Source organism: Heteronotia binoei, chromosome 3, assembly GCF_032191835.1.
Source record: "Heteronotia binoei isolate CCM8104 ecotype False Entrance Well chromosome 3, APGP_CSIRO_Hbin_v1, whole genome shotgun sequence".
Taxonomy (NCBI): Eukaryota; Metazoa; Chordata; class Lepidosauria; order Squamata; family Gekkonidae; genus Heteronotia; species Heteronotia binoei.
The window spans coordinates 93,050,492-93,074,609 of NC_083225.1; the positions used below are offsets into that span (position 1 = coordinate 93,050,492).

General features: G+C 45.8%; 1 protein-coding gene across 1 annotated transcript in view; it reads left to right on the forward strand.

Annotated features, from left to right (window-relative positions):
• The window catches only part of TFF2 (trefoil factor 2), a 68,398-nt gene that overhangs the window by 43,280 nt on the left and 1,000 nt on the right, over positions 1 to 24,118 (forward strand). Inside the window, exons 11-15 of the mRNA XM_060235263.1 lie at positions 7,758 to 7,887; positions 8,308 to 8,701; positions 15,191 to 15,341; positions 19,208 to 19,354; positions 23,361 to 23,443. Coding sequence (XP_060091246.1) covers positions 7,758 to 7,887; positions 8,308 to 8,701; positions 15,191 to 15,341; positions 19,208 to 19,354; positions 23,361 to 23,395 — 857 coding nt within the window. The 3' untranslated portion in view covers positions 23,396 to 23,443. The remainder of the gene's footprint in view (positions 1 to 7,757; positions 7,888 to 8,307; positions 8,702 to 15,190; positions 15,342 to 19,207; positions 19,355 to 23,360; positions 23,444 to 24,118) is intronic.

Below are 24,118 nucleotides of genomic sequence, written 5' to 3' on the forward strand. Positions count from 1 at the left end.
AGTTGAGCTCCGGCACCTCTTTTTCTACAATATGACCCTTGGTTGTTGTGAAGATCAAATGCAACAGAAGAGAAGGATGTAACCTGCGTTGAGTCATCATTGTGAAGAAAGGCATGGTACACGTGAAGTAAATAAATAATAAATATAACAGAAGATGAGAGTCAGAGAAAAGGTAACTTGGTAGGTGGATGGGTAGGAGAGAAGGAAGTAAGAAAAGAGTGCTGCCCGGAGGAAGAGAAGAGGAAATAGTGGGGCAGGAGCTACAGGAGGAAATGAAATGCTACTTGCAAGGTTTTCCAGATCCCCCACGTTTGTCTTGGATTTCCAAAATCCCTTATCACGTATTTAACAATTGCTGTTGCTCAAGGCCATTAATGTTTGGCTCTATCTCAATAAAATGTAAGATCCCCAATCTCATAACCATGCTTGTGCATTGTGGAGAACCCCAAGAGTTCTTTTGTATTTCTCACCTCACCTTTCATAGTTTAAACACCTTGTTTTGCATTTCCAAATGCCAAACTGTTATGTCCTGCATTCTAATCCCTATGTACAGCACAGCGCACGCTACAGAGGCGACCAGTGGAACCCCACTGGTCCCCGGATGTAGCTCGCTAATACGCACCGCCAATCAAGATCTGTGGTGGGAAGTTTAACTGACCAGGATTGGACCTGGCCTCACGGAGGGTTGTTCCAGGGCATGTATATAATCGGGACCCGGCCCGCCATTCTCCCTCTTGTGATGTACCCACTAATAAAGTATGTTGCCTTCAACATGTCTCGTCACTGAGTACATTACACTGGCAATGAAGATGGGATCTAGCTAGGAGGACTCCCAAAGCGGGAAGTCGCTGACCTGGCTGGAGACGAGGAAGGCACGGAGCCGCAAGAGACAGAAGCGCCCGCCGCCGCCATGGCGAACCCGAGTGTAATGACGGGCCATCTTGCTGAGTTTGACCCTACCAACCCCGAGAGGTGGGAGACCTACACAGAGCGGGTCGAATGCTACCTAAGCGCAAACATGATTACCGACGACAGCCGCATGAGGGACGTACTCCTGAGCGTCTGCGGGGAGTCCACCTTCGAGATCGCCAGAGGTCTCTCGGCCCCTGCGAAGCTCACCGAGAGAACATACGGGGAGATCGTCAGAATCCTCACCGGGCATTTCTTGCCCCAGCCTTCCATCATCACCCGCCGATTCCTCTTCCACAAGAGAGATCAAGGGCCCGGAGAAATGGCTGCCATCTACCTGGCTGCTCTCCGCCAGATTGCAGGGAACTGCAGTTTCAACAAGCGGGAGGAAGCCTTGAGAGACCGATTCATATGGGGCCTCCGCGACGAAAGGCTGCAGCAAAAGCTCTTCGCAAAGGAGGAGCTCACCCTTCAACAAGCTTTCAACGAAGCAACCACGTTTGAAAGAACCACCGAAGCATACAACAACCAGCAAGGAGAAGTCCACCAGGAAGAGACCCAGAGGACGAAGAGGCCTTCCAGCTCTGCCGCCAACAAGGAATGGGCCCGAGAGCCCCCACACAGCAACGAGCCACAGAGAGACCTACCAACAGCAAGTGTGCCAGCTCTGGCAACCCCCACGAGAGACGGGACTGCAGAAACTGCGGGAAGGTGGGCCACATAGTGCGGGCTTGCTGGGCCAAGGCAACTCGCAGACGCCAGGCCGCTCACCATGACTCAACCGATGCTCACACAACAGCATCGACCAGCCTGCAGGTAATGAACTTGCCCCTCACCGCCCCCGAAAGGTTAGACTGTCGGTCCTAATCGAGGGCGCTCCATGCAAAATGGAGGTGGACTTGGGCTCCTCCATATCTATAATTTTGGAGGAGACCCTAAGCCCCCGTCACCGGCTCCAATTGAGACTGGCTGATTTTATACTGTGGGACTTTCAGAAAAACCCCGTGCACATTTTGACGGACAGTGCGTGTTAGCAGAGCGGCATGCTATTAGGCTGATAAAAATGGTAACGCAGATAAGAAGAGTCTTCACACTGGTTCTACTAAAACTATCAGTGTATTACAAATATTTACAGATAAGTGCAGTATAATTACAATCCAGAGCTTCAAAGTGCTACACCAGACAATCATCAATACAGAGAGAGAAAGTAACCTTGCTAGTTAGCACTTTTATAGCTCAGCCCACCAATCAGCAAATATGCTAACTCACTGTGACTACAGACAATTACCGGGCTTAGTCAGTGGTGGTGCTTCATTTGGCAGGGGTCAGTAAATCCCTCAGCAAGCTTTGTAGCCTTCCCCTCACTCCCCCCCTCCCTTCCAGAGCCAAACCAACAACGCTAGGGGGAAAATCTCCTGGAGAGGCAGGAAGTGCTGTTGTTCCTTGCATGTGTTAGGCAGGAAGAGAAGGCAGATTTGAACTGGGGCTCGAGCGAGCATGTGGTGAGCAATGGAGGCTCCTGCCTGGGGGGCCCCCAGGCAGGCAGACTAAGTAAGTAATTCACAAGACAGGGCAAGTTTAGATCAGGGCCAGCAGGACGCGTTTATAACACATTTTGTTTGTCAGGCTGTTTGCTGTGCTGTTCTGTGCTGTGCTAATTTTGTAGATGCAACTGTTTTTGTTTTGTTTTTCTTTTCCTATCTGTTTCTCTTTTTAAATAAATATATTTTTACTGTTTAAATGCTGGCAGTCAATCTCTGTACCACATAGATCCCCAGACCGCTTTAGACCACGCTGTGTTAAGAAGGGGGCCCCAGGTGAAGGGGGGAAGGCATGCAGTTGGATAAGGTGCCAATCCTCCAGGGGTGCCCCAAAGAAGTGCTGAGGTCTCTGTGAAACCCAAGTGCAGGGTGGCAGAGGACCTGGAGGCTTAGCCTCACAGCTGGAGAGGGGGATTGGGAGTCCTGTTCCTCTCAATCGGAACCCCGGGACTGAGCAGGTGGTGGCAGCGCGCCCAAGGGGCAGGAGGAGAAATAGCTCCCTCCAGGAGTTGGCGACTCAATAGGGAGCTGACGGGACCGGGCCTGAAGGCAGAATCGGGCCGGTTCCGTCACAAATTACAATCCAGAGCTTCAAAGTGCTACACCAGACAATCATCAATACAGAGAGAGAAAGTAACCTTGCTAGTTAGCACTTTTATAGCTCAGCCCACCAATCAGCAAATATGCTAACTCACTGTGACTACAGACAATTACCGGGCATTGCTACACAGTTACTGATACACCTCCTTAGATTTGAAGTTACTGTATAATCAACATCTTTGTCAACTTCACATGTTTCTCTGTGCCTAAACATTTTGTATACAAATCTGCAACATTATTGTCCGTGGAACATTTAATCAATGTCATAATACCACGACTTATTGCTTCTTTTACATTATAATACCATATCAATATGTGCTTGCTTCTGCCTTTCGCACAGAGATTCTCAGCCAGTTGTTTTGCCGCTGAACTGTCACTCATTATGGATATTGGCAATTCACATTTCATATTCATATCCTTCAACATTTGAATAATCCATTCAATATTGAGCACACAGTCATTTAGTGCACAAAATTCAGCTTCACACGTGCTACATGCAACGAATGATTGCTTTGTGGCTTTCCACTGAATAAGTGCTTCACCTAAATATATAATAAATCCTGATGTGGACTTTGCTTCTGGGAGGTCTGCCCAGCTTGCATCACAGTAAGCGCTCAGCTGTGGCTGTTTTCCAGCCTTTAGAGATAACTTCATCTCTGCTGTGCCTCCCAAGTATCTTAAAATTCTTTTGGCTGCTGTCCAGTCCTTTGTATATGGATTAGCAGCCTTTTTACACAACATGTGCACAGCACAGCAGATGTCCGGGCGGGACCAGCAAGCTAAATGAAGCAAAGATCCCACTAAAGATTGGTATGCCTGTACATCTGACCACTTCTCCTCTGGCTCATTTGCATAGCCAGTTGCCATTGGCGTGGATATGCTATGTGCATTTTTTAACCCATGCTGATCCAGCAATTTATAATTTTTTCTGCTCTGACACAGTTCAAAATAGCCTTCAGCACTGAGTTATTTCCACTCCTAGGTAATAACTAATAGGACCTAGATGTTTTATCTTGAACAACCTTTTTGCCATGTTCAAAAACCAATTTAATTGTTCATCCACATCAAATATTACCAGTAAATCATCAACAAAAATAAGTAGATTTATTTCTGACACTTTTACTTGCTTGGTAAACATGCAGGGATCTGCCAAACCCTGTTGGAAACCTTCCTGCAGCAAAGCCTCTTTCAAACAGGTATACCAGGCATGTCCTGATTGTTTTAATCCATACAATGCTTTGTGCAATCGTAACACAGCATGCTCGGTATCTCCCTCAAATCCTGGAATTTAATTTCCACCTCAGAACTGTTCTTAGTCAATGGTAACCACACCTGGGTTTTCATTTCAGTGCCATGTATCCTTGGCCAACTGACATTCTCACTAAAGTTTGCTGACCTACTCAGCGTGATTTTCATGTCTGGATCACTAAACCTGTAGGACTTCATATGAGTTTGATATCCTAGAAATACTAGCTTCTTGGATCTTGCACCTCCTTTGCGTCTCAACTGCAAAGGAATATTTACCCATGCTTTAGATCCAAACACCTTCAGAAACTCCAAACTTGGTTCCTTATGGTACAATGCTACATAAGGAATGTTGTTTGTGGCTTTGGTCCAGAGCCTATTATGCAAAAATGTTGCCACCATAATCGCCTCTGCCCAGTATGCTATTGGTAGATTAGCATCAGCTAACATTGCATACATCATTTGCTGTAATGTGGCATTCGCCCGTTCCGCCACACCATTCTCTGAAGGGGTTGCTGGGTTTGCTATTCTATGAACAATACCCTGCTTTTCCATCCAAGCCTCAAATTGGTTGAATGTGAACTCCCCGCCTTTATCAGATTGAACAGCCTTTAACTGCACTCCAAGTTGCTTCTGCACCTTAATAGCCCACAACTTAAAACAGTTAAATACATCAGATTTATGTTTGAGTACATATGACCAGCAAAAACAAGTACAGTCATCAATAATTACTAATAGATATCTATTGGAAGAGTGGCTCTTTGGAAATGGTCCCACTAAGTCAGTATGAACCAACTCTAGTGGCCCTTTTGACACTCTTAAACTCTCTTTAGCCACAAGGAACGCTTTACTCTTCACCTGCTTGCATATCTGGCAATCTAAATATGCTTTGCAGCCTTTCACTGATGCATTAGGTAACAGGGATAAGGTTTTATTTATAGTGTGAAATCTAGAATGCCCCAGACTGCGATGCAGCAAATGTACACATGAGTCATGTGGGCATTGATTAGATACTTGTTCTGCTTTTTCAGACATGCTTTCCATCACATAAACACCATCAATTAGTCTCCCCCGGGAATAAACCTTCCCGTTCTTAGATACCTTGCAATCAGTACCAGTAAAACTTACATCAAACCCTGCTTTTGCTAAAGCACTTACACTCAATAGATTAGATTTCAGCTCCGGAACTAGGAGCACCTCCTCCAGCTCATATCCCAGAACTGGGAAACTTACCCTGCCTTTACACATAACCTCTGATTCAGACCCATCAGCAAGGTTCACATGTGTTAATACAGGCTTTTGGGCATTTATAATTAGAGTTTTGTCAGTACAAATATGACTGGTTGCACCAGAGTCCACCAGCCAAACAGACTTTTCTCTAGACGTTCCTGCAGTCACCAGCTTGGCTTGCTCCCAACTCCCAGATGATGACAATGTCTTCTGCTTCCGCTGCTTCCTCGCCTCGGTACAAAACCTTCTGAGATGAGACGTAGACCCACATTGATAGCACTTCCTCACATGAAGAGCAACTGGGCCAACCTCTTGCTTCTGCCTTGCAATAGGCTTCGGGCTTTGCTCAGAAGTCTGCTCACTCCCACCGGCAGGTGCACTGGCTCCGTTCCCAGAATGGAACGCTGCAGTCATCCTGTCTTGGAAATCATAGAGATGTGCACAAACATAGTCCATAGTTAATGTTGCACTATCTACAGTCTCTAATGATGTGATTAGTTGCAGATATTCTCCTGGCAGCGATGAAAGTAAAATATAAATGCGGTCGTCAGCCACAACAGTTTTTCCTCTCATCTCCAGCTCTGTGAAACAGTCAGTCAGAGCCTTAATGTGCTCTTTAACACAGCCTCCCGGCCTCATCAGCATACGATACATTTTGCGTGTTAGGGCCATAAGCGAACCAGCTGTAGTACGCACATACATACCACGCAGTGCATTCCAAGCCTTGCTAGCAGTAGCTTTGCCTCTAACGTAAACGAGCTGATCGTCTCCCATACACAGAATAATGTGGGCCAGAGCCTTCTGCCCTTGAGCTACCTCAGCTGCTGTAAGATCCATAGGAGGGTTAGAAACAAACTCCCACAGTCCTTCCCTCCGTAGGAAATACTCCATCCGGAGAGACCACACGGCATAATTGCTCGAGGTCAGCTTCTCCACCGGCACGGCTTGTAGTTGAGCCATATCTCCACTCTCCTCCGATAGCTGGACACCTTCCTCCCCCTCGTCACTCACTGACAGGGATAACGAGACGTCTCCGACACTTTCCGCCGACTCGCTCATGCACTTCTGTTCAACACGACTCTCCTCCACATGTACCTCCACAGCCAGCACAGCCTCACCAACGCAGCACGCGGGCTGGGCCCATAACCCTGACGGACAGTGCATGTTAGCAGAGCGGCATGCTATTAGGCTGATAAAAATGGTAACGCAGATAAGAAGAGTCTTCACACTGGTTCTACTAAAACTATCAGTGTATTTACAAATATTTAGAGATAAGTGCAGTATAATTACAATCCAGAGCTTCAAAGTGCTACGCCAGACAATCATCAATACAGAGAGAGAAAGTAACCCTGCTAGTTAGCACTTTTATAGCTCAGCCCACCAATCAGCAAATATGCTGACTCACTGTGACTACAGGCAATTACCGGGCATTGCATCAGCCAGTCCTGTGATCACAGTCACATGACCTCATCACTTTGACAGTAGATGACAGTAGATGATCTAAGATGCAGTAACTTCTAAGCTACACAGTTACTGACACATTTTGGGCTGGGCCACGGTACAGGTAGAGAGTAAGAACTTCAGGGGGCCTCTGGACATTCTATTGGTTAAGCACCAGCTCACCACATTACTGGGGCTGGCCTAGTTTAGACCGCTAGGTATTCAATTAGTGGGGGTGCAGCAGATGCAAACGAATAACTTCAAGAACGTGTGCCGGGAATTCCCTGAAGTTTTTGATGGGACCCTGGGGAGTTACAAGGGGCCGCCCATCACCTTACCTCTTGATCCCCTTGTTAGACCTATAAGACTGAAGGCCAGGTGAGTTCCGTTTGCTCTAAAACCTAAAATAGAAGCGGGGCTGGATCGACTCATGGCCCAGGGAGTGCTGGAACTGGTATCCTATGCTGCCTGGGAAACACCCATAGTCACCCCAGTGAAGCCAAACGGGGATGTGCGAATATGCGCTGACTATGTGCACTATCAATAAAGCGCTACAGGACAACCCAAACCCCATCCCAGTGGTCAGCCACGTCCTGGCAGCCCTAGCGGGTTCCAAGGTTTTTAAAAAACTAGACCTGGCCCAGGCGTACCAGCAACTCCAGGTAGACGCCAAGACAGCAGAGGCTCAAACTATTGTGACCCACAGGGGAGCTTTTCGGGTGCGGCGGTTGCAATTTGGGGTTAGTGTAGCTCTGGGGATCTTTCAGAGCATAATGGACTCTCTTCTCAAAGGGATCCCTGGAGTGCAACCGTTCTTTGACGATGTTCTGATCGCGGCCCCGGACGCGGAGGAGTTCAGCAGCCGCTTGAGAGAGGTGCTACGCCACTTCCAGATGGCGGGCCTGAAAGTAAAAAAGGAAAAGTATTCACTAGGGGTGCCGAGGGTGGAGTTCTTGGGGTTTGCGGTAGACGCCGAGGGAATCCACCCGACAGAGGACAAGACCAGGGTGATAGTCCATGCCCCGCCCCCCACGTGCAAGGCGGAGCTACAAAGTTTCTTGGGATTATTAAATTTTTACTATTCATTTTTGTCCCACAAAGTGGCCATCGCGGAACCCTTCCACAGGCTGCTCGATTAACACGCCCCATGGGTCTGAGGGAAGCAGCAGGTCGCCGCTTTTCAGGCAGTCAAAGACCGCCTTGTTTCCAATGCGGTGCTCCACCATTTTGATGAAGCCCTACCATTGATTTTGGCGTGCGATACTTACCCGTACGGGGTGGGCGCAGTCCTGGGGCACCAACTTCCAGACGGGAGGGAGGTTCCTGTGGCATATTATTCGAGGACCCTGACCGCCGCAGAGCACAACTACGCTCAGATCGACAAGGAGGCCTTGGCGATTGTGGCAAGTGTGCATAAATTCAACGACTACCTGTATGGTAGGCGCTTCACGATCACCATGGATCACAAGCCGCTCCTGGTCCTCCTCGCCCCAGACTGCCAGACCCCGCAAATTGTATCACAGCGAGTTCTGAGGTGGAACCAGTTCCTAAACTCGTATACATATGCCCTGGTTCACTGCCTAGGCAAGGCCATGGGACACGCTGACGCCCTCAACCGCCTGCCATTACCCTCGACGGAACCAGATCCCGCCCCTGCCCACCATGTGATGCTTATGGAGACTCTGCCCGAGCGGCCCCTCCACGCCACTGAGGTGGCTTGGGCCACGGGAAGGGACGTGTGGAAATAAAATAACTTAGAAAAAACAAGGAAAATGTAGGCAGATTAAAAGCAACACAATATGCTTGTTTTGAGGAATATGTTAAAAATTCTAAGGACCGGGGAAGGTAGGGGTCTGTACAGAGGGAAACAACATGTAGGCACTTATATGCCAATGCTAGAAGTCTCCAAGCCCAGATCAGGAAAGCTGGAGTGCTTATGCTATAAGTGACAATGTGGATATATCGGGCAGTTCAAAAACCTGTCTCACTTTCACACATGCTAAATAATGCAGTTTCAATCCACTTTGGGGACTATTTGCAAGTGGATTTTGCCATTTCACACAGTAAAATCCAGTTGCAACTTGCAAAGTGCATTGGAAGTGGATTGAAAGTGCATTATTTAGTAAGTGTGAAAGCTGTTGAAATGGGAGAAGTGAAACTAGGCATTGTTAGAATCCAATGGCACTAGGGTTGCCAAGTCCAATTCAAGAAATATCTGGGGACTTTGGAGGTGGAGCCAGGAGCAAGGTTGTGACAGGCATAACTGAACTCCAAAGGGAGTTCTTGCCAATTGCCATCACATTTAAAGGGACTGCACACCTTTTAAATGCCTTCCTTCCATTGGAAATAATGAAGGATAGGGGCATCTTATTTTGGGGCTCATAGAATTGGACCCTCTAGTCCAATCTTTTTGAAACTTGGAGGGTGTTTTGAAGAGAGTCATTGGATGCTATGCTGAAAATGTGGTGCCTGTATAACAAGAAACATCTCCCTCAGAGCCCCCGTTACCCACAGATCAATTCTTCATTGTACCCTAAGGCAGGGGTCTCAAACATGCAGCTCAGGGGCCAAACCAGGCCCCTGAAAGGCTCAAATCAGGCCCGTGAGCAACTGGCATTTGTCTGCTTCCTTCTCACTCTCTCTTGCTTCCTTCTGCATCTCAACTTGCTTTGCAAGGCTTACTCAATTGCCCAGGAGATACAGAGCAAAACCTCGATTTTCTCCATTGGTTGAGGCTCCTTCACTTCCTGGTCCCCTGGGGAGGGAGGGAAAGAGCCACAGCTTTTGCTGTCATTATCTTGGTTTATTCCAGATTGAGAGAAAAGATGTGGCAAGAAGAATCATGAACATTTGGTTGGTACTAGTGGCTATTACACCTGAAAAAACATAGAAAGGCATTATTCCTGAGGAAGTCTACTGATGAAATGGGCCTATATCCGGGTGCTCATAGACTTTTTTTGCAATATGGGAATGTTAATATTGGACCTCTATTACAACATGAAGTATGCAAAATTTGCAATATGAAATGTATGAATGGATATTTAAATTGGACTTTTATTACAATATGAAGTATGTAAAATTTAAAATGTGGAGCATTAAAATATATGAAGGTTTTTAAATGGTTACTATAAATTTTGTTTATCATCACAGTAGTTGTTTAACTTCCATTGCCTGTCCCACCAGGGGATTGGCAACCCTAAATGGCACTTTAAGACAAAGTTTTATTCAGGGTGTGAACTTTCATAAGCATGCACACTTCCACAGAGAGAATGTTCACGCCTTTGCTAGTCTTAAAGCTGCTATTGGGCTCTGATTTTGTTCTATTGCTTCAGACCAACACGGCTTTCTACCTGCATCTATATAAATTGGACACTGTTATCTCTGGATAGAAACTCTGTAGACAGGATAGGGAGCGTCATGATCCTAAGCCTACTGTGGCCTGCAGGCTCCAGGGAAGCCTGCATTGGAGTAGTAACCAGGCCTACATTTTCCAGGATCCCTTCTGGCTCTGCGATTGGGTGGGTAGAAGTTTAGGAGGGAAAATTTGCCCAGTGAAGAACAGAGGAGTGGGACTTGGAAGGAAACAATAAAGGGCTAGTTAGAAAGGGAGGGTTTTTCTCTCTTGAGAGGCTGCAATCCTAGAGTTTTCTCTGGGAATGCTGGGCTGGAGAAAGGCTGCAGTCATGAGAGCTCCCTAATCCAAAGAGTGGTGGGTCAGTTGGAATCAGACTGAAGGAAATGTATAATTAGATGTATCAGGGCTTTTGTTTTTTTTGCACCACCTTTATTGTTTCCTTGTTCACTGTTGCACTAAATAATTAGAACCCACTTGATTGTTCTTGAGCACTAATAATAAAATTATTGTTGTTATACTGCCTGGGTCTACAGTTTTTGGTTACAGATACAAGGTGTTTGCTGAGAAGGCAGACAGGTGAGTGCTGTAGGTCCTCCCAGACAGACCCTTACCAGAGTGGTGGCAGCCAGTAGAAGGCCCTCCCTGATGCCCTGCTTTTGACAGGGAGGTGCATGTTAGAAGTGGTGTTGTTTATAACAAAGAGAGCACTGAGTCAAAACATTCCCTCACAGAATCTCTGTGGGTTAGGGTTGCCAAGACCAATTCAAGAAATATCTGGGGACTTTGGTGGTGGAGCTGGGAGACTTTGGGGGTGGAGCCAGGAGACATTGGGGTGGAGCCAGGAGACATTGGGGGTGGAGCCAGGAACAAGGGTGTGCCAAGCATAATTGAACTCAAAGGGAGTTCTGGCCATCATATTTAAAAGGACAGCACACCTTTTTAAATGTCTTCCTTCCTTAAGAAATAACAAAGGATAGAGGCACCTTCTTTTGGGGCTCATAGAATTGGACCCCCTGGTCCAATCATTTTGAAACTTGGGGGTACTTTGAGGAGAGGCATTAGATGCCATACAGAAAATTTGGTGCCTCTACCTAAAAAAACAGCTCCCTCAGAGCCCCCAAAACCTCCAGAGCAATTCCCCATTATACCCTATGAGAATCGATTGCCACATAGGGAATAATGAAGTGCTCAGCAGTGCTGGCGACTCTGAAGCGAGGGATTGGCCTCTCTACTCACGAGTTGCTGCCAACTTCTTCAAAGTAACACAGACACACCATCCCAAGAGGAAGCCTTTCAATCAGAGACTGAAGCCTCTGAGGTGGAAAGGCACCTGGTCCTCTGGGGCGAGGCTTTCCCCCGTCGGCCAGCTGACTGGGGGCAGGAAGGAGCCTGGGAAAGCGGAAGAACCCCTGCTGGGACCAGGGGATTAGCAAGCCTACTGTGGGTGGAGATACAGGGCCCTAAAACAGGGGTGTCAAATGTCTGGTCCACAGGCCAGAACCAGCCCACCCAGGGCCAGCCCTATAGCCAGAAATTTTTGGGTGGAGGAGCCCTGGAGAAAAAAATTGATGGAGGGGCCGCGGGGCTTGTCTGCTTTTTCCCTCCAGCAGCCAGCCTGCCCAACCCCAGCTCTCTCTCATACTGTCTCTCTTGTCTTTAGCTCTGGCTCTCCCCTGTCGCTGTTGTTCTCCCACTTTTTTTCTTGCTGTCTCTCTCTCTGCCTGTCTGCTCGCTCCCTGCAGCCCAGGCTATCTTAGTACAGCTGTCGAGGAGTTGATGGCAGCACTGGAGCATGTCTGGGGCAGCATGCCACAAGGACCTGAGCATAAAATGTGCTGCCGGTAGGGAAGCAGCGGCCGCAGCAGCTCCAGTGGTTGAAATGGGGTGGGGATGGACAATTAAAGGGGAAACCTTTTTTATGTTTCCTGTGAGCTGCATCTTGTGTTGCATGCCAGAATGCCAAGCCCTGGCCAGCTGGGAAGGAGCAATTAAAAGGGAAGCCTCTTTTTCATGCATCCTGTCAGTGGGGTTTCGGTCGCCAGAATGCAAAAGGACTTATGCTCCTTGGCATTCTGGTGTGTGAGACACTGGGCCAGCTAGGAAGGAGCAGTGAAAGGGAAAACCTTTTTGATGCTTCCTGTCAGTCATGTCAGGTGCTCCAGAATGCCAAGGGGCTTATCGCCCCTCCCTTTTTCTTGGGTCCTGGAGGCCCTCCAACAGAGGGAAGGGTTTTTTTTTTTAATAGAGTGGCCTGGCCCCTCCTGGGCCCCCTGTAGTGACAGGCCCATCTGGGGCTTTAGTCAGGCCCATGGCTTTTTTATCCCTCTCTTCCATCTCCTGTCCTCACCCTTTAAAGCTCTGAGGCTGCCAGAGTTCCAGCTCTTTCTGCCTAGTATTTGCCAGCTGCAGCAGGAAGCTCTTCTGGGCTTGCAAAGAAAATGTGGAATGGATCTTCCATTGAAGTCTCTGTGCCCAGACAAAAAGTCTATCTGAGTCCAGAGACCTTAATGGAAAATCCATTCTACATTTTCCTTGCAACTTTGTCTGTACTGCAATGCATTTCAATGCAGTGCAGTTTCACTTTCTAGCATTCCTATGGCTAGCTGAAGCCATTGCTTCCTGGAGTTGTGTCCCTGCAAATAAAGGGTTGATGCTTTGTGCCAGCTTGTTTCTGCTGAATGGACCTGAGAACTGGTGTCTAATGAGTGCTCTAACCTGGGAACCCACAACCAAAGGAGGTTATTACACTGGAGAGCCATTGCCAATCTGAGTAGACTGGATGGGGGGGGGGGAGAAGCTTGCAGTGCCCATCCATTTCATGTTTTCCTAGGTTCAGAGCATTTTATGTTTCTAGTTTCTGCTGTGTTTCATGTGCTTTTTCTTGATGTTTTATTTTTAAAATTGCATTGCCAAATCCCACTGTTCCCCACCTTTCCATTTTAAACAAAATATTGCAAGAGTTTTAAGCATGTTTGTATTTTAAGTAAAAAAATATTTAATTGTGTTTGTGTCCTTTATAACGTTTATATCTCTGCTACCTGGCATTACATTTTACAACACGCATGACCCAGCCCCACAAAGTTCCATTCATGCCAAGCCCCTAGTCCGGGAGGGGTTTCCCCCGCCTGGGAGGTTCCCAACCTCCCAGCCCACATTGGGCCAGTGGGGGGAACCTCCGCCTACGTCACATGTGCAGGGCCGCTCTAGGCGTTGCCAGGGAAACTATGGTTTTCCCAGACACTCTAGCCATTTGGGAGAAAAAACTCTATGGTACATTTTAATGACGTCACTTCCAGGTGATGTCATCGCACCTTGCGTGCGCAAAAGTCCCCCACTACAAGAAGCAGGGAACTTGCCAACCCTAATCTTGAATGAGACGCAACCAGTGCCTGATGCTTTATGTTCTCTATTATGGTAAAAGCTACCAATGAAACTTCACGAGCTCTGTATGTTACATATAGAGGCCAACTTTAACACAGCTCTAGCATATCTAAGGACATAGAATCAAGTGATTAATCAAAAGATTGGTATGTTTAAGGCTCGCTTAATGATTTGGTATAACTAAACACAGCCAAAAGTTCTTATCAGCTACGCCTTATGTCAATAAATTACTCCTCGTGAGTTACTAAGTGTACTTTCAATTGTAATTATAAAAATAGAGGTCAAAGAGGTTTGTGCATAGTCATCATTAGCCTAAGACATATCTATCATATGGGTAGCCATGTTAGTCTTTCTGTAGTGGAAAAGAGCAGTGGAAAAGAATCCAGTTGTACCTTAAAGACTAAAAAAAATTGTGGTAGGTTATTCTTTAAGGTGCTACTGGATTCTTGCTCTTTTCTATGTGTCTGTCATGTGGAATATATTGCATAGTGACTGAGTTAAACAGAATTTTCTGTTAAATTTCTGTTTGTAACCAGACAGCTATGGTGCAAGTAGCTACTGTTGGTGGCCTTTACAGATCTTTGCAAATCGTCCTGGTCACTTACTGTTTTTACTGACAGGACAATCATCCTGGATAGTAGTTACTGTTTTTATTGACAGGACAAGCCTGGACTTGCCTAAGCCCTTTTTAAGGAGACTTGCTGCTTCAGGTTTCAGCTTAAGATAAGCTGTTTATTCTGGACCTTGATTTTAAGACAAGGTATAAGAGCTTCTAATGGAAGAGCCTTCTCAGGCCACTGGCCTATTGGTGGGATGGATATATATAAGATAATTAAAGTATACATAAAAGATAATTAAAATTAATAAAGCTGAGAAATACATTATGGTAAATTAATTTCAACCACTGCCCATACTGCCCCCAAATAAGCCGCAGTAGAACCCCAAATAAACAAAAATGACAACACACAGATTCCAAAGCAAACAGCAACTAAAATACTAGGGCCTTTGGAAGAGAGGGGAAGGGGAAGAATCATATAAAATTTTTTAAAAGTATAGATTAAGTGCTGAAGAGCAACCAAATTCAGTGTGAGGGAGGGAGCCTACGGGACAAAGGTTGTTGCCTTGTGAGCCAAAATTAACTCCTATTTGACTTGAGTGAATATTTACCTGAGAAAGGACAGAATTTAATTAATATATAGGCAATAGGACTGACTGAATAGCTGCACTGACAGGATATGGATTAATTTCAGGTTGACTTGACGTGATTCATGAGGAAGGAATGAGAAGCCCATCATTGCCTACACAACCCTCCCAGTAAGATTAATAGGCCCACCAGCTATCAATTGCTTGATAATGTAGGTAGTATACATAAAAAATTTAATCAGAATCAAAACAAAGGTGGAGTTAGGACACAAAAATTACCCTCCCAAGATACCGGTAACTGCTGTGAATAAAAACTGAACAAACAGGAGAGTATAAAAATTATTAGAAGCAGATCTTCCATCTAGACCTCACAACTTTAAAACAAAATTTCAGCATAGAGAACTGCAAAGTCACCATGGAGCACAAGAGATTTTTGTTCTGGGCTGTTGTCCTGATTTTAGGACTCAGCAGCCTGGCAAATGGATATACCATACTATGTAAGTGAGACTATTTAATTCTTCTTGAATAACACTAAACCAATTTAATAAGAGTCACTTAGTGCAGCAGTTGTGCTTGCCACACTTATGCCAGTGTTACATAGTTACAGTGTTATATAGGTGATTTCTAAGAACAAGGGTGAAGACACTATGCAAGGGCTATGTGCAGTTCACTGTCCCTCTCGCATCATATTCTATGGCCTCTGTTTGAGGCTCCATATACACTATCACAGTTTGAGGCTCTTTATACCTATTAGTGATTGATGTAGAAAGATGACGGTTCAGAGCCTCAATACAGTGTCTGCTCTCAATCCCAGACAGTTAATAGACATCCAAGATTCTTATTGGGTCTATAATCTCAGCTGGTGGATTAGGCAAAAGTACAATGTACCTAGCAGCCTCTTGTGAGGGGGGGGGGTGGAATCCACATCTAGCTAAAGATGCATGTATTGAAGCCTTGAACTGTGCTAAATAATGATAATGTGTAAATTGGTTTTGATTTCCAAGGAAAGCAAAGTTAAGGGATTTTTTTGTTTTGCTTTGATCCTAAGGTATGCTTGAACTCAACAGTCTGAGTTGGTTCCCACACACTTTTCAACAGGCAAAGAGGGAGGAGGGACTACTTCTGATACCCCAAAAGATAATGCCTGGGGTTTAGGGACAAAAGCTATGAAGGAGGTCAAGGTCTTCAGTGAGGAGGAAAATTGGTTGAGATCAAGTAAAATTACTGGTAGGCCCCAACCATACTTGTAAACAATATATCTAATAGTGAAGTCTGACCCCCATCTGCAGATATATAAACCTGTGGGTTGGGGCCATACTGAAATGAGAAAGATTTTCCTGCAAACTGGAGGGGGGGTGTCAGGCTCTGTAACTCTATCAAACTGAAATTTGCCACATAGATAGCATCTCACCCCATCCTCGAGGCCACTCCACCCGCCTCAAAAAGGCACAACAGCAAAAGTGATGCCTTTTTGCTAGGACGTCTCCGAGGCAGCTCCTGGCCATCTGGAAGGCTGGGGAATGCCTGAAGAATGCCTGGGGAGCCACCGATGGAATGTGAGAGCGTTCCAGACACTCCCCGGGTGCCCATGGCCTGCCCCTTTTTTGAGCGCCATCCGGAAGGTCCAGGGCACTCTATTTCTGGTGGGCTTTATTCGGGATGGCTGCAAGCCACCCCAAAACAGCTGGCTGTTATCAGCCCATGAAACCAAAGTATTGGAACATTTCCGAATGCTTGCAACCTCAACAGTGCATAGATTGTCTTAAATTTGCCATCATTTAGGGAATGCAAGAGTTAGGCTCAGAGAATGGTGGTCATATTGCTTTTTATTCAGATCATTGTTCAGCCTGCTGTGTATCTTGTCCATGTGTGTATTTCTCAATTTCCTATTACATTTCTTTCTATTTTGAATGCTAGTAGTCTAATCTCTGAACCTAACTTAAGCCCATTTAGTCATGCTTATTTAAGGAGAAGTAAGGGGAGGGGCTGGGGTTCATCCCTAGAGTAAACTAGTCCCCTCAAGTGCTAGTGGCAGCACAATGAAAGATGCAGTAACAGAGTAGAGCCTTTAAATGGCAGTGTGATAAATCAGAGACAGGAGATGACTGAGAGGTGATATGATCACCACATGAAGGGCTATCATATAGAGGATGGTGCAGAATAGTTTTATGTTGCCCCAGAAGGTTGGACCAGAACCAACAAATTGAAATTAAATCAAAAGAGTTTTCAGCTAAACATTAGGATGAACTTTCTGACAGAGTGGTGTCTCAGTGGAACAGGCTGCCTCGAGGAGATGGTGGGTTCTCCTTCTTTGGAGATTTTAAAACAGAGGCTAGATGGCCATCTGACAGAAATGCTGATTCTATGAATTTAGGCAGATCATGAGAAGAAGAACAGGAAGGGTTGCATCAGTGCTTAGTTCTCATGGCCCTTTCTTACATGCCCAGGGAAATGCTGATTGCCACTTTGGGGTCAAGAAGCAATTTTTTTCTAGGCCAGTTTGGCCAGGGATCTTGGAGGTTTATTGTCATCTTCTGGGTATGGAGCAGGTGTTGCTGGGGTGTGGATGGGTGGAGGTACTTGTGAATTTCCTGCATTGTGTAGGGGGTTGGACTAGATGACCCTGGAGGTCCTTTCCAACTCTGATTCTATGACATGGTTGTCCCTTTGCTTCAAGTGTTCTGTACAACATTTTGAAAATCAGATAGTGTCAGTACTTTACCTTTCACAAAAGAAGCTCAAATAGTGCATTAATTTTTATTGTCTTTAATACAACTGATAGACAAATTAAAAACTAATAAGTCACCGGGTCCGGATGGCATACATCCGAGAGTTCTGAAAGAACTCAAAGTTGAACTTGTGGATCTTCTAACAAAAATATGTAATCTTTCATTGAAATCTGTCTCTGTTCCTGAGGACTGGAAGGTAGCAAATGTCACCCCCATCTTTAAAAAGGGTTCCAGAGGAGATCTGGGAAATTACAGGCCAGTCAGTCTGACTTCAATACCGGGAAAGTTGGTAGAAACCATTATCAAGGACAGAATGAGCAGGCACATTGATGAACACGGGTTATTGAGGAAGACTCAGCATGGGTTTTGTAAGGGAAGATCTTGCCTCACTAACCTGTTACATTTCTTTGAGGGGGTGAACAAAGGAGACCGATAGATGTTGTTTACCTTGACTTCCAGAAAGCTTTTGATAAAGTTCCTCATCAAAGGCTCCTTAGAAAGCTTGAGAGTCATGGAGTAAAAGGACAGGTCCTCTTGTGGATCAAAAATTGGCTGAGCAATAGGAAACAGAGAGTGAGTATAAATGGGCAGTCTTCGCAGTGGAGGACGGTAAGCAGTGGGGTGCCGCAGGGCTCGGTACTGGTTCCCATGCTCTTTAACTTGTTCATAAATGATGTAGAGTTGGGAGTGAGCAGTGAAGTGGCCAAGTTTGCAAATGACACTAAATTGTTCAGGGTGGTGAGAACCAGAGAGGATTGTGAGGAACTCCAAAGGGATCTGTTGAGGCTGGGTGAGTGGGCGTCAACGTGGCAGATGCGGTTCAATGTGGCCAAGTGCAAAGTAATGCACATTGGGGCCAAGAATCCCAGCTACAAATGCAAGTTGATGGGGTGTGAGCTGGTAGAGACTGACCAAGAAAGAGATCTTGGGGTCATGGTAGATAACTCACTGAAAATGTCAAGACAGTGTGCGTTTGCAATAAAAAAGGCCAATGCCATGCTGGGAATTATTAGGAAGGGAACTGAAAACAAATCAGCCAGTATCATAATGCCCCTATATAAATCGATGGTGTGGTCTCATTTGGAGTACTGTGTGCAGTTCTGGTCGCCACACCTCAAAAAGGATATTATAGCATTGGAGAAAGTCCAGAAAAGGGCAACTAGAATGATTAAGGGGCTGGAACACTTTCCCTATGAAGAAAGGTTGAAACGCTTGGGACTCTTTAGCTTGGAGAAATGTCGACTGCGGGGTGACATGATAGAGGTTTACAAGATAATGCATGGTATGGAGAAAGTAGAGAAAGAAGTCCTTTCTCACAATACAAGAACTCGTGGGCATTCGATGAAATTGCTGAGCAGACAGGTTAAAACGGATAAAAGGAAGTACTTCTTCACCCAAAGGGTGATTAACATGTGGAATTCACTGCCACGGGAGGTGGTGGCGGCCACAAGCATAGCCAGCTTCAAGAGGGGTTTAGATAAAAATATGGAGCAGAGGTCCATCAGTGGCTATTAGCCACAATGTGTGTGTATATATAAAAAATTTTTTGCCACTGTGTGACACAGAGTGTTGGACTGGATGGGCCATTGGCCTGATCTAACATGGCTTCTCTTATGTTCTTATGTTCTTAATAGCGGCCCAACAATGTGCAGTACGAACCAGTGCCAGAGTGAACTGTGGTTATCCAGCAATCAGCGCAGAAGAATGCAACAACAGAGGATGCTGTTACGATTCGAGTATTCCTGGTGTTATCTGGTGCTTCTTTCCTAATAGTGATCCAGGTATCCATTTCACTGGTTTCATTAGTTTTTCAATATTGTCAGTTAAAAGACTTATGACAACCCACAGTATAATTGAACAGTTGCCACTTTGCCCCTTCTGCATATAGCAGTTCTTTATTCATGGCAAAAAAAAGTGTAACTAGCTGACCATAATCTCCCACTTTGCAAATCACTGCTGAATTAAGATGCACTAAGGTAACAAACCTTGAGCTGGCATCTGGAGTTCCTGCGGAGTTCCCCCAAATCTCCAGAAATTTTGCAAGCCAGAGTTGGCAATCCTGGTACATGGTAGAGTTTTATTGTACTTATTCCAATGCGCTTTGAGCACTGAAATGTGGCATATCCCCATTGCTTCAGTAAGGTTTTGGCATTGGGTTCTATCAGAACTTTGATTTGCATGTGGTGGCATGCAAAGTTGTAATGTCTACTCACACTAAGTCAGGCTTCCCATTTTTAAAAGCATGGACTGCTACACCTAGACAAAAACAAACATCTACTATGAATAGAGTAGGTGCATGCACTAGCCCATATACTAAAATTCAAATTTTCTTGTGATAGTGAGGATTTGCGATCAGATTGTCCAACATATAATTTAGCTACAAAACCACCCATAGGATGGGATATGTGTGAATTCAATCCAAGATGTTGATGAAGGGGAAGTTAACTCTTGTCCTTTGAAAATGTCTCCTGCCCCAGCATTCTCAAAGTCCTGGTGCAGAAAAATACATGTGCCAATATGGCATCTGCTTCTTTTCTCTACTATGATTTTAAAAGCCCTGGGGGAATTTCCTTCCAGGAAAAACTGTCCATATGTGTGTGGAGAAATTGAAACTCTCCGGTCGTTTTCGCACTTAGCGTTTGCTCCCCTTATTCCTTGGCGCAATTATGTCCGGATCATTTTCCTCGTTTTCGCACATTGCCTCTTTAGTGGAGTCGCTTTCCATGAAGCCCCGGCTCAAATCGTTTTGGCACTAGCATCGACTTGAGTTCGATGCCCTGTCAATCATTTTTTTTTTAAGCGCAAGTCTAATTGCGTAACAACGTAACAATGTAAACCGCATCACGTGTGCCGCTTCTGCTTATGGAGTGGCTGCAGCTGTAGTATCCTCCACAGCCCTTTATGTATTAATAGAAGCATTCACAGTGGAGAATCCCAGCACTAGATTCCCCCCCCCCCAACACAAATTCCAGAGTTGCGTGTGTGTGTGTGTGTATGTGGCAGCTTCTTCCTTTCCCAGCCTCGCTCCCTCCCGGGTGGTGAAGCTGGGATTTCCTCCGCGCTCTTCCCCCTCCCCGGCTGGCGCTTGCAGCCGCAATGGGGACCTGACTGACTCCTGCTGCCAGAGCTCCCCCCCCCCCGCCCCATTCTCTCCTTCCCCTTCTGTGGCGTGTGTGAAGAGCGACCTCGCGTCTATTTTCCGGAGTTGCGAAATATCGCAATAACGAAGAGAGAGAAATGGAGGGGTTTTTGTGTGTGTGTGTGTGGCAGCTTCTTCCCTTCCCAGCCTCGATCCCTCTCGGGTGGCGAAGCTGGCATTTCCTCCGCGCTCTTCCCCCTCCCCGGCTGGCGCTTGCAGCTGCAACGGGGACCTGACTGACTCCTGCTGCCAGAGCTCCCCCCCCGCCCCATTCTCTCCTTCCCCTTCTGTGGCGCGTGTGAAGAGCGAGCTCGCGTCTGTTTTCTAACCGAGCGGAATGTAGCCAGGGAGGAGAATGCAGGACTCCAACTTCCCATTTTATACATGGCGATTTTGTGCAGGTCCAGAAATGCTGGTGGCACAGCTGAGGGAGGCATTGCCTTTTTAAAACACACACACATGAACGCTTTGGCCCACGCCGGCACTAGATTTCCCCCCCCCCCAACAATGTATAATGTATAATGCAATTTCAAAGTTGCGAAATAACGCAACAGCGGAAAAGCAACCTCACATACCCGCCGCTTCAGGAGGGTTTTTTTTTTCTATTTGTTAATTTCAAAATATCGCTATTACGCAAGAAAGATGAAGTTTTTTAAAAAAAATGGCCGTGCGGGCACTTTTGGGAAGCGCCGCGAACGGCTGATGATTGGCCAAGGGGGTGGATGGGGTGGGAGGACGGAAAGGGAGAGGGTGACGCCCACAAAGCAGTCAATCCGGCGTGGATGGATTTCCCACAGCAAACTCCGAGGAGTGGATCCGGTGTGGATCCAGAGGTTTTCAAAAACTCCGGAAGGAGGTGGATCTAGATACTCCGGCGTGAAACCCCTGCAGCACCGGAGCAAGACGCAGCGCCGGAGCAACAGGTGCGAAAACCAGGAAAAGATCCGGAGGTAAATGGGGTGCTATGCCGGAGTAAACGCTAGTGCGAAAACGGCCTCCCTTTCCTCTGTGCCATAGCCCAAATCCATACTAGTGGCAACTGTAGCTGCTTTTTGAAGCCGCATTACATGTTGAGGGATACAGATAAGCACACAGAGTTTGGCTCCTAGGGTATAAATGGACAGAGGGCCATGACAGAACGACAAGATGGCTGGCAAAGAGCAGGAATCATAGAAACACACAGATACAAGAGAACAATTTCCTCCATCTACCAGACACTTCTCTTCCCCTTCCCAACATTTAAGTAATATCAGCTTGCAGCTGATCCAGTGGATTGGCCTATGAGCACCTGATCCAGTTGCTCCAGTGGATTGGCCTATGAGCATAGCTTTGTTGAAGCTGCAGTTGCCAACAGACCCAGAGAAAAATACCCTGCCCCTTTAATGGAGGCTTAATGTGTGGAAATAGAGAGCCAAAACTTTTCATAACATGAAGTTAAATAACATCACCTGGCATTTGCTGCAGATGATACGGACCTTAAAGAGACAGCTAGGAGGTCTGGCTGAAACTGTGGCAATCTTAGCTGAAGCAAAGCATTTGTATAAGGGATCCATGGAAGTCACTTTCTATAATTAATACATTTAGTTTGCTCCATCTTGCACAGCAAAATAGCTGTGCTAAGAAGGGCACTACATGGGGGAGAAAAACAGTGTTTAACATTAGCCATAGAACAGCCTTGTGCTTGCTGTCTAGAAGGGTGCATGGATCTCTGCTCTTGTGAGGTGCTGATGAAAGGAATTCAGCCACCTTAGAGTTAAACAAATTAAATAAGAAAAGCAGGCCTGGGGGCATGGAATGCTTGGGGACAGTATGAGTGCAAAGGGGGACCAACACCAAAGTAGTGTTTTGCTGCGTGAAGGCTACTTTCTTCCATTCACACCCATTGAAGTAAATAGACTTAGGATGGAATAACTGCATAGGAATGTACAGTTACTATTGGAGAGATACATTGCTCAGAAATATAGTACCAAATGTTAAAACTGGGGAAAGGACCACTGCTTAGGATCTTCAACATGTAAGGTATTTTCAAATAAGGATCTGTGATGGAACCAAGGTATTCTATGGCTGAAGGATCATTTGGAGAAAATGTGATGGAGAATGCTTTTGAGGGATTATACGATAGCCAAGGTTCCTTTAAAATCTGTACCTGCCCAACTATATGAATTAGGATGAATAAGGAATTGAGTATATTTGCCTATTTAAGCATATGCACATATAACTCAATGCATTATCTAAATCTGTGCTTAAGAAAAACCTGCCTGTGCATTGGGAGGGTGGTCTTGTATATTTACAAATGATAAAGCCCCCCATCAGTGACATGCCCAAGTCTTATCTCCCAGCACATGCACACTATACTTCTTTGAAGTCATACTTCAAAAGCTCCGTTCCTTACTATTTACATGCCATCATGAACAGCAGATGCAGTTTAAAGGCCTCACTTTCACTAGACTCCTTTTGATTTACTGGGGAGCCAAGCCTTCAGTGGGAGTAATGCAGGCTGTACCCAAAAGAAATGAGCTGAACACTCTCTGAACCGATAAACATGTCATTCCATGTGTGTCCGCAGTGGTGGAGAAACTGAGAGAAGAAAGTGAAGTATGTTGTAGCTGGTTCACATGTTATTTGGGGTCACTTCTTTTTACTCACAGGTCTCGTCAAAGTACATGAGCAACATGAGGTGTGAGTCAATAGCTCATCGATCTCAGCTGCAGCAACTGCCATGATTTCTGAGGTACAAGCAGCCCCAGAATAACCTGTGAACTGGCAGCTTAGTTATTTGTTCCCTTTACTACTTAAGAGGGTGCCACAAACTGAGCTTGAGTGTTAGATTTTATTTAATGTTACATTGCTTTCTTCAGTTGCCATTATGAGCTTGGTTAAGTTGCTTAAAACCCATTTTCTAGCTAGGTCAAAAGCTATCCCATCCCTTCCCTGGTTTAGCAGAGAACTGTTCACTGATACATGAAATACCAAATTTCCTTCCATGTCTAATACTTCTCTCACAGTGCCCTCCTAAGCATAGTTATACTTTTTGAAGCTCATTGACTTCAATGCTTAGGGTGACACTGTCCATTCACAAACTAGAAGCCCTTATGCCTAAAAGCTATGTACGGATCATCCTATCCATGGTAGGTGTAAATAGCCTATCAAGCTAAGAGGACTGCATTCCCAGGTGGTTGGCTTAGAGTTCCTTGGGGGTGATTGTCTTCTTTTGTTGGCTAAAAAGACACTCTTATGAAAATAAGGCCTAGAGTAACTCTATAGTAATTTGCTTGTTGTAATAGACATGTTTAGAGCCCAGCCAGTATATTGTACTTGCTTGCCAAATTGGATAACCATGTGAGTTAAGTCAAGGACTTAGAACAAACAGCTCTTTGTAAATAAATATGTACTCCAATTTGGCTCC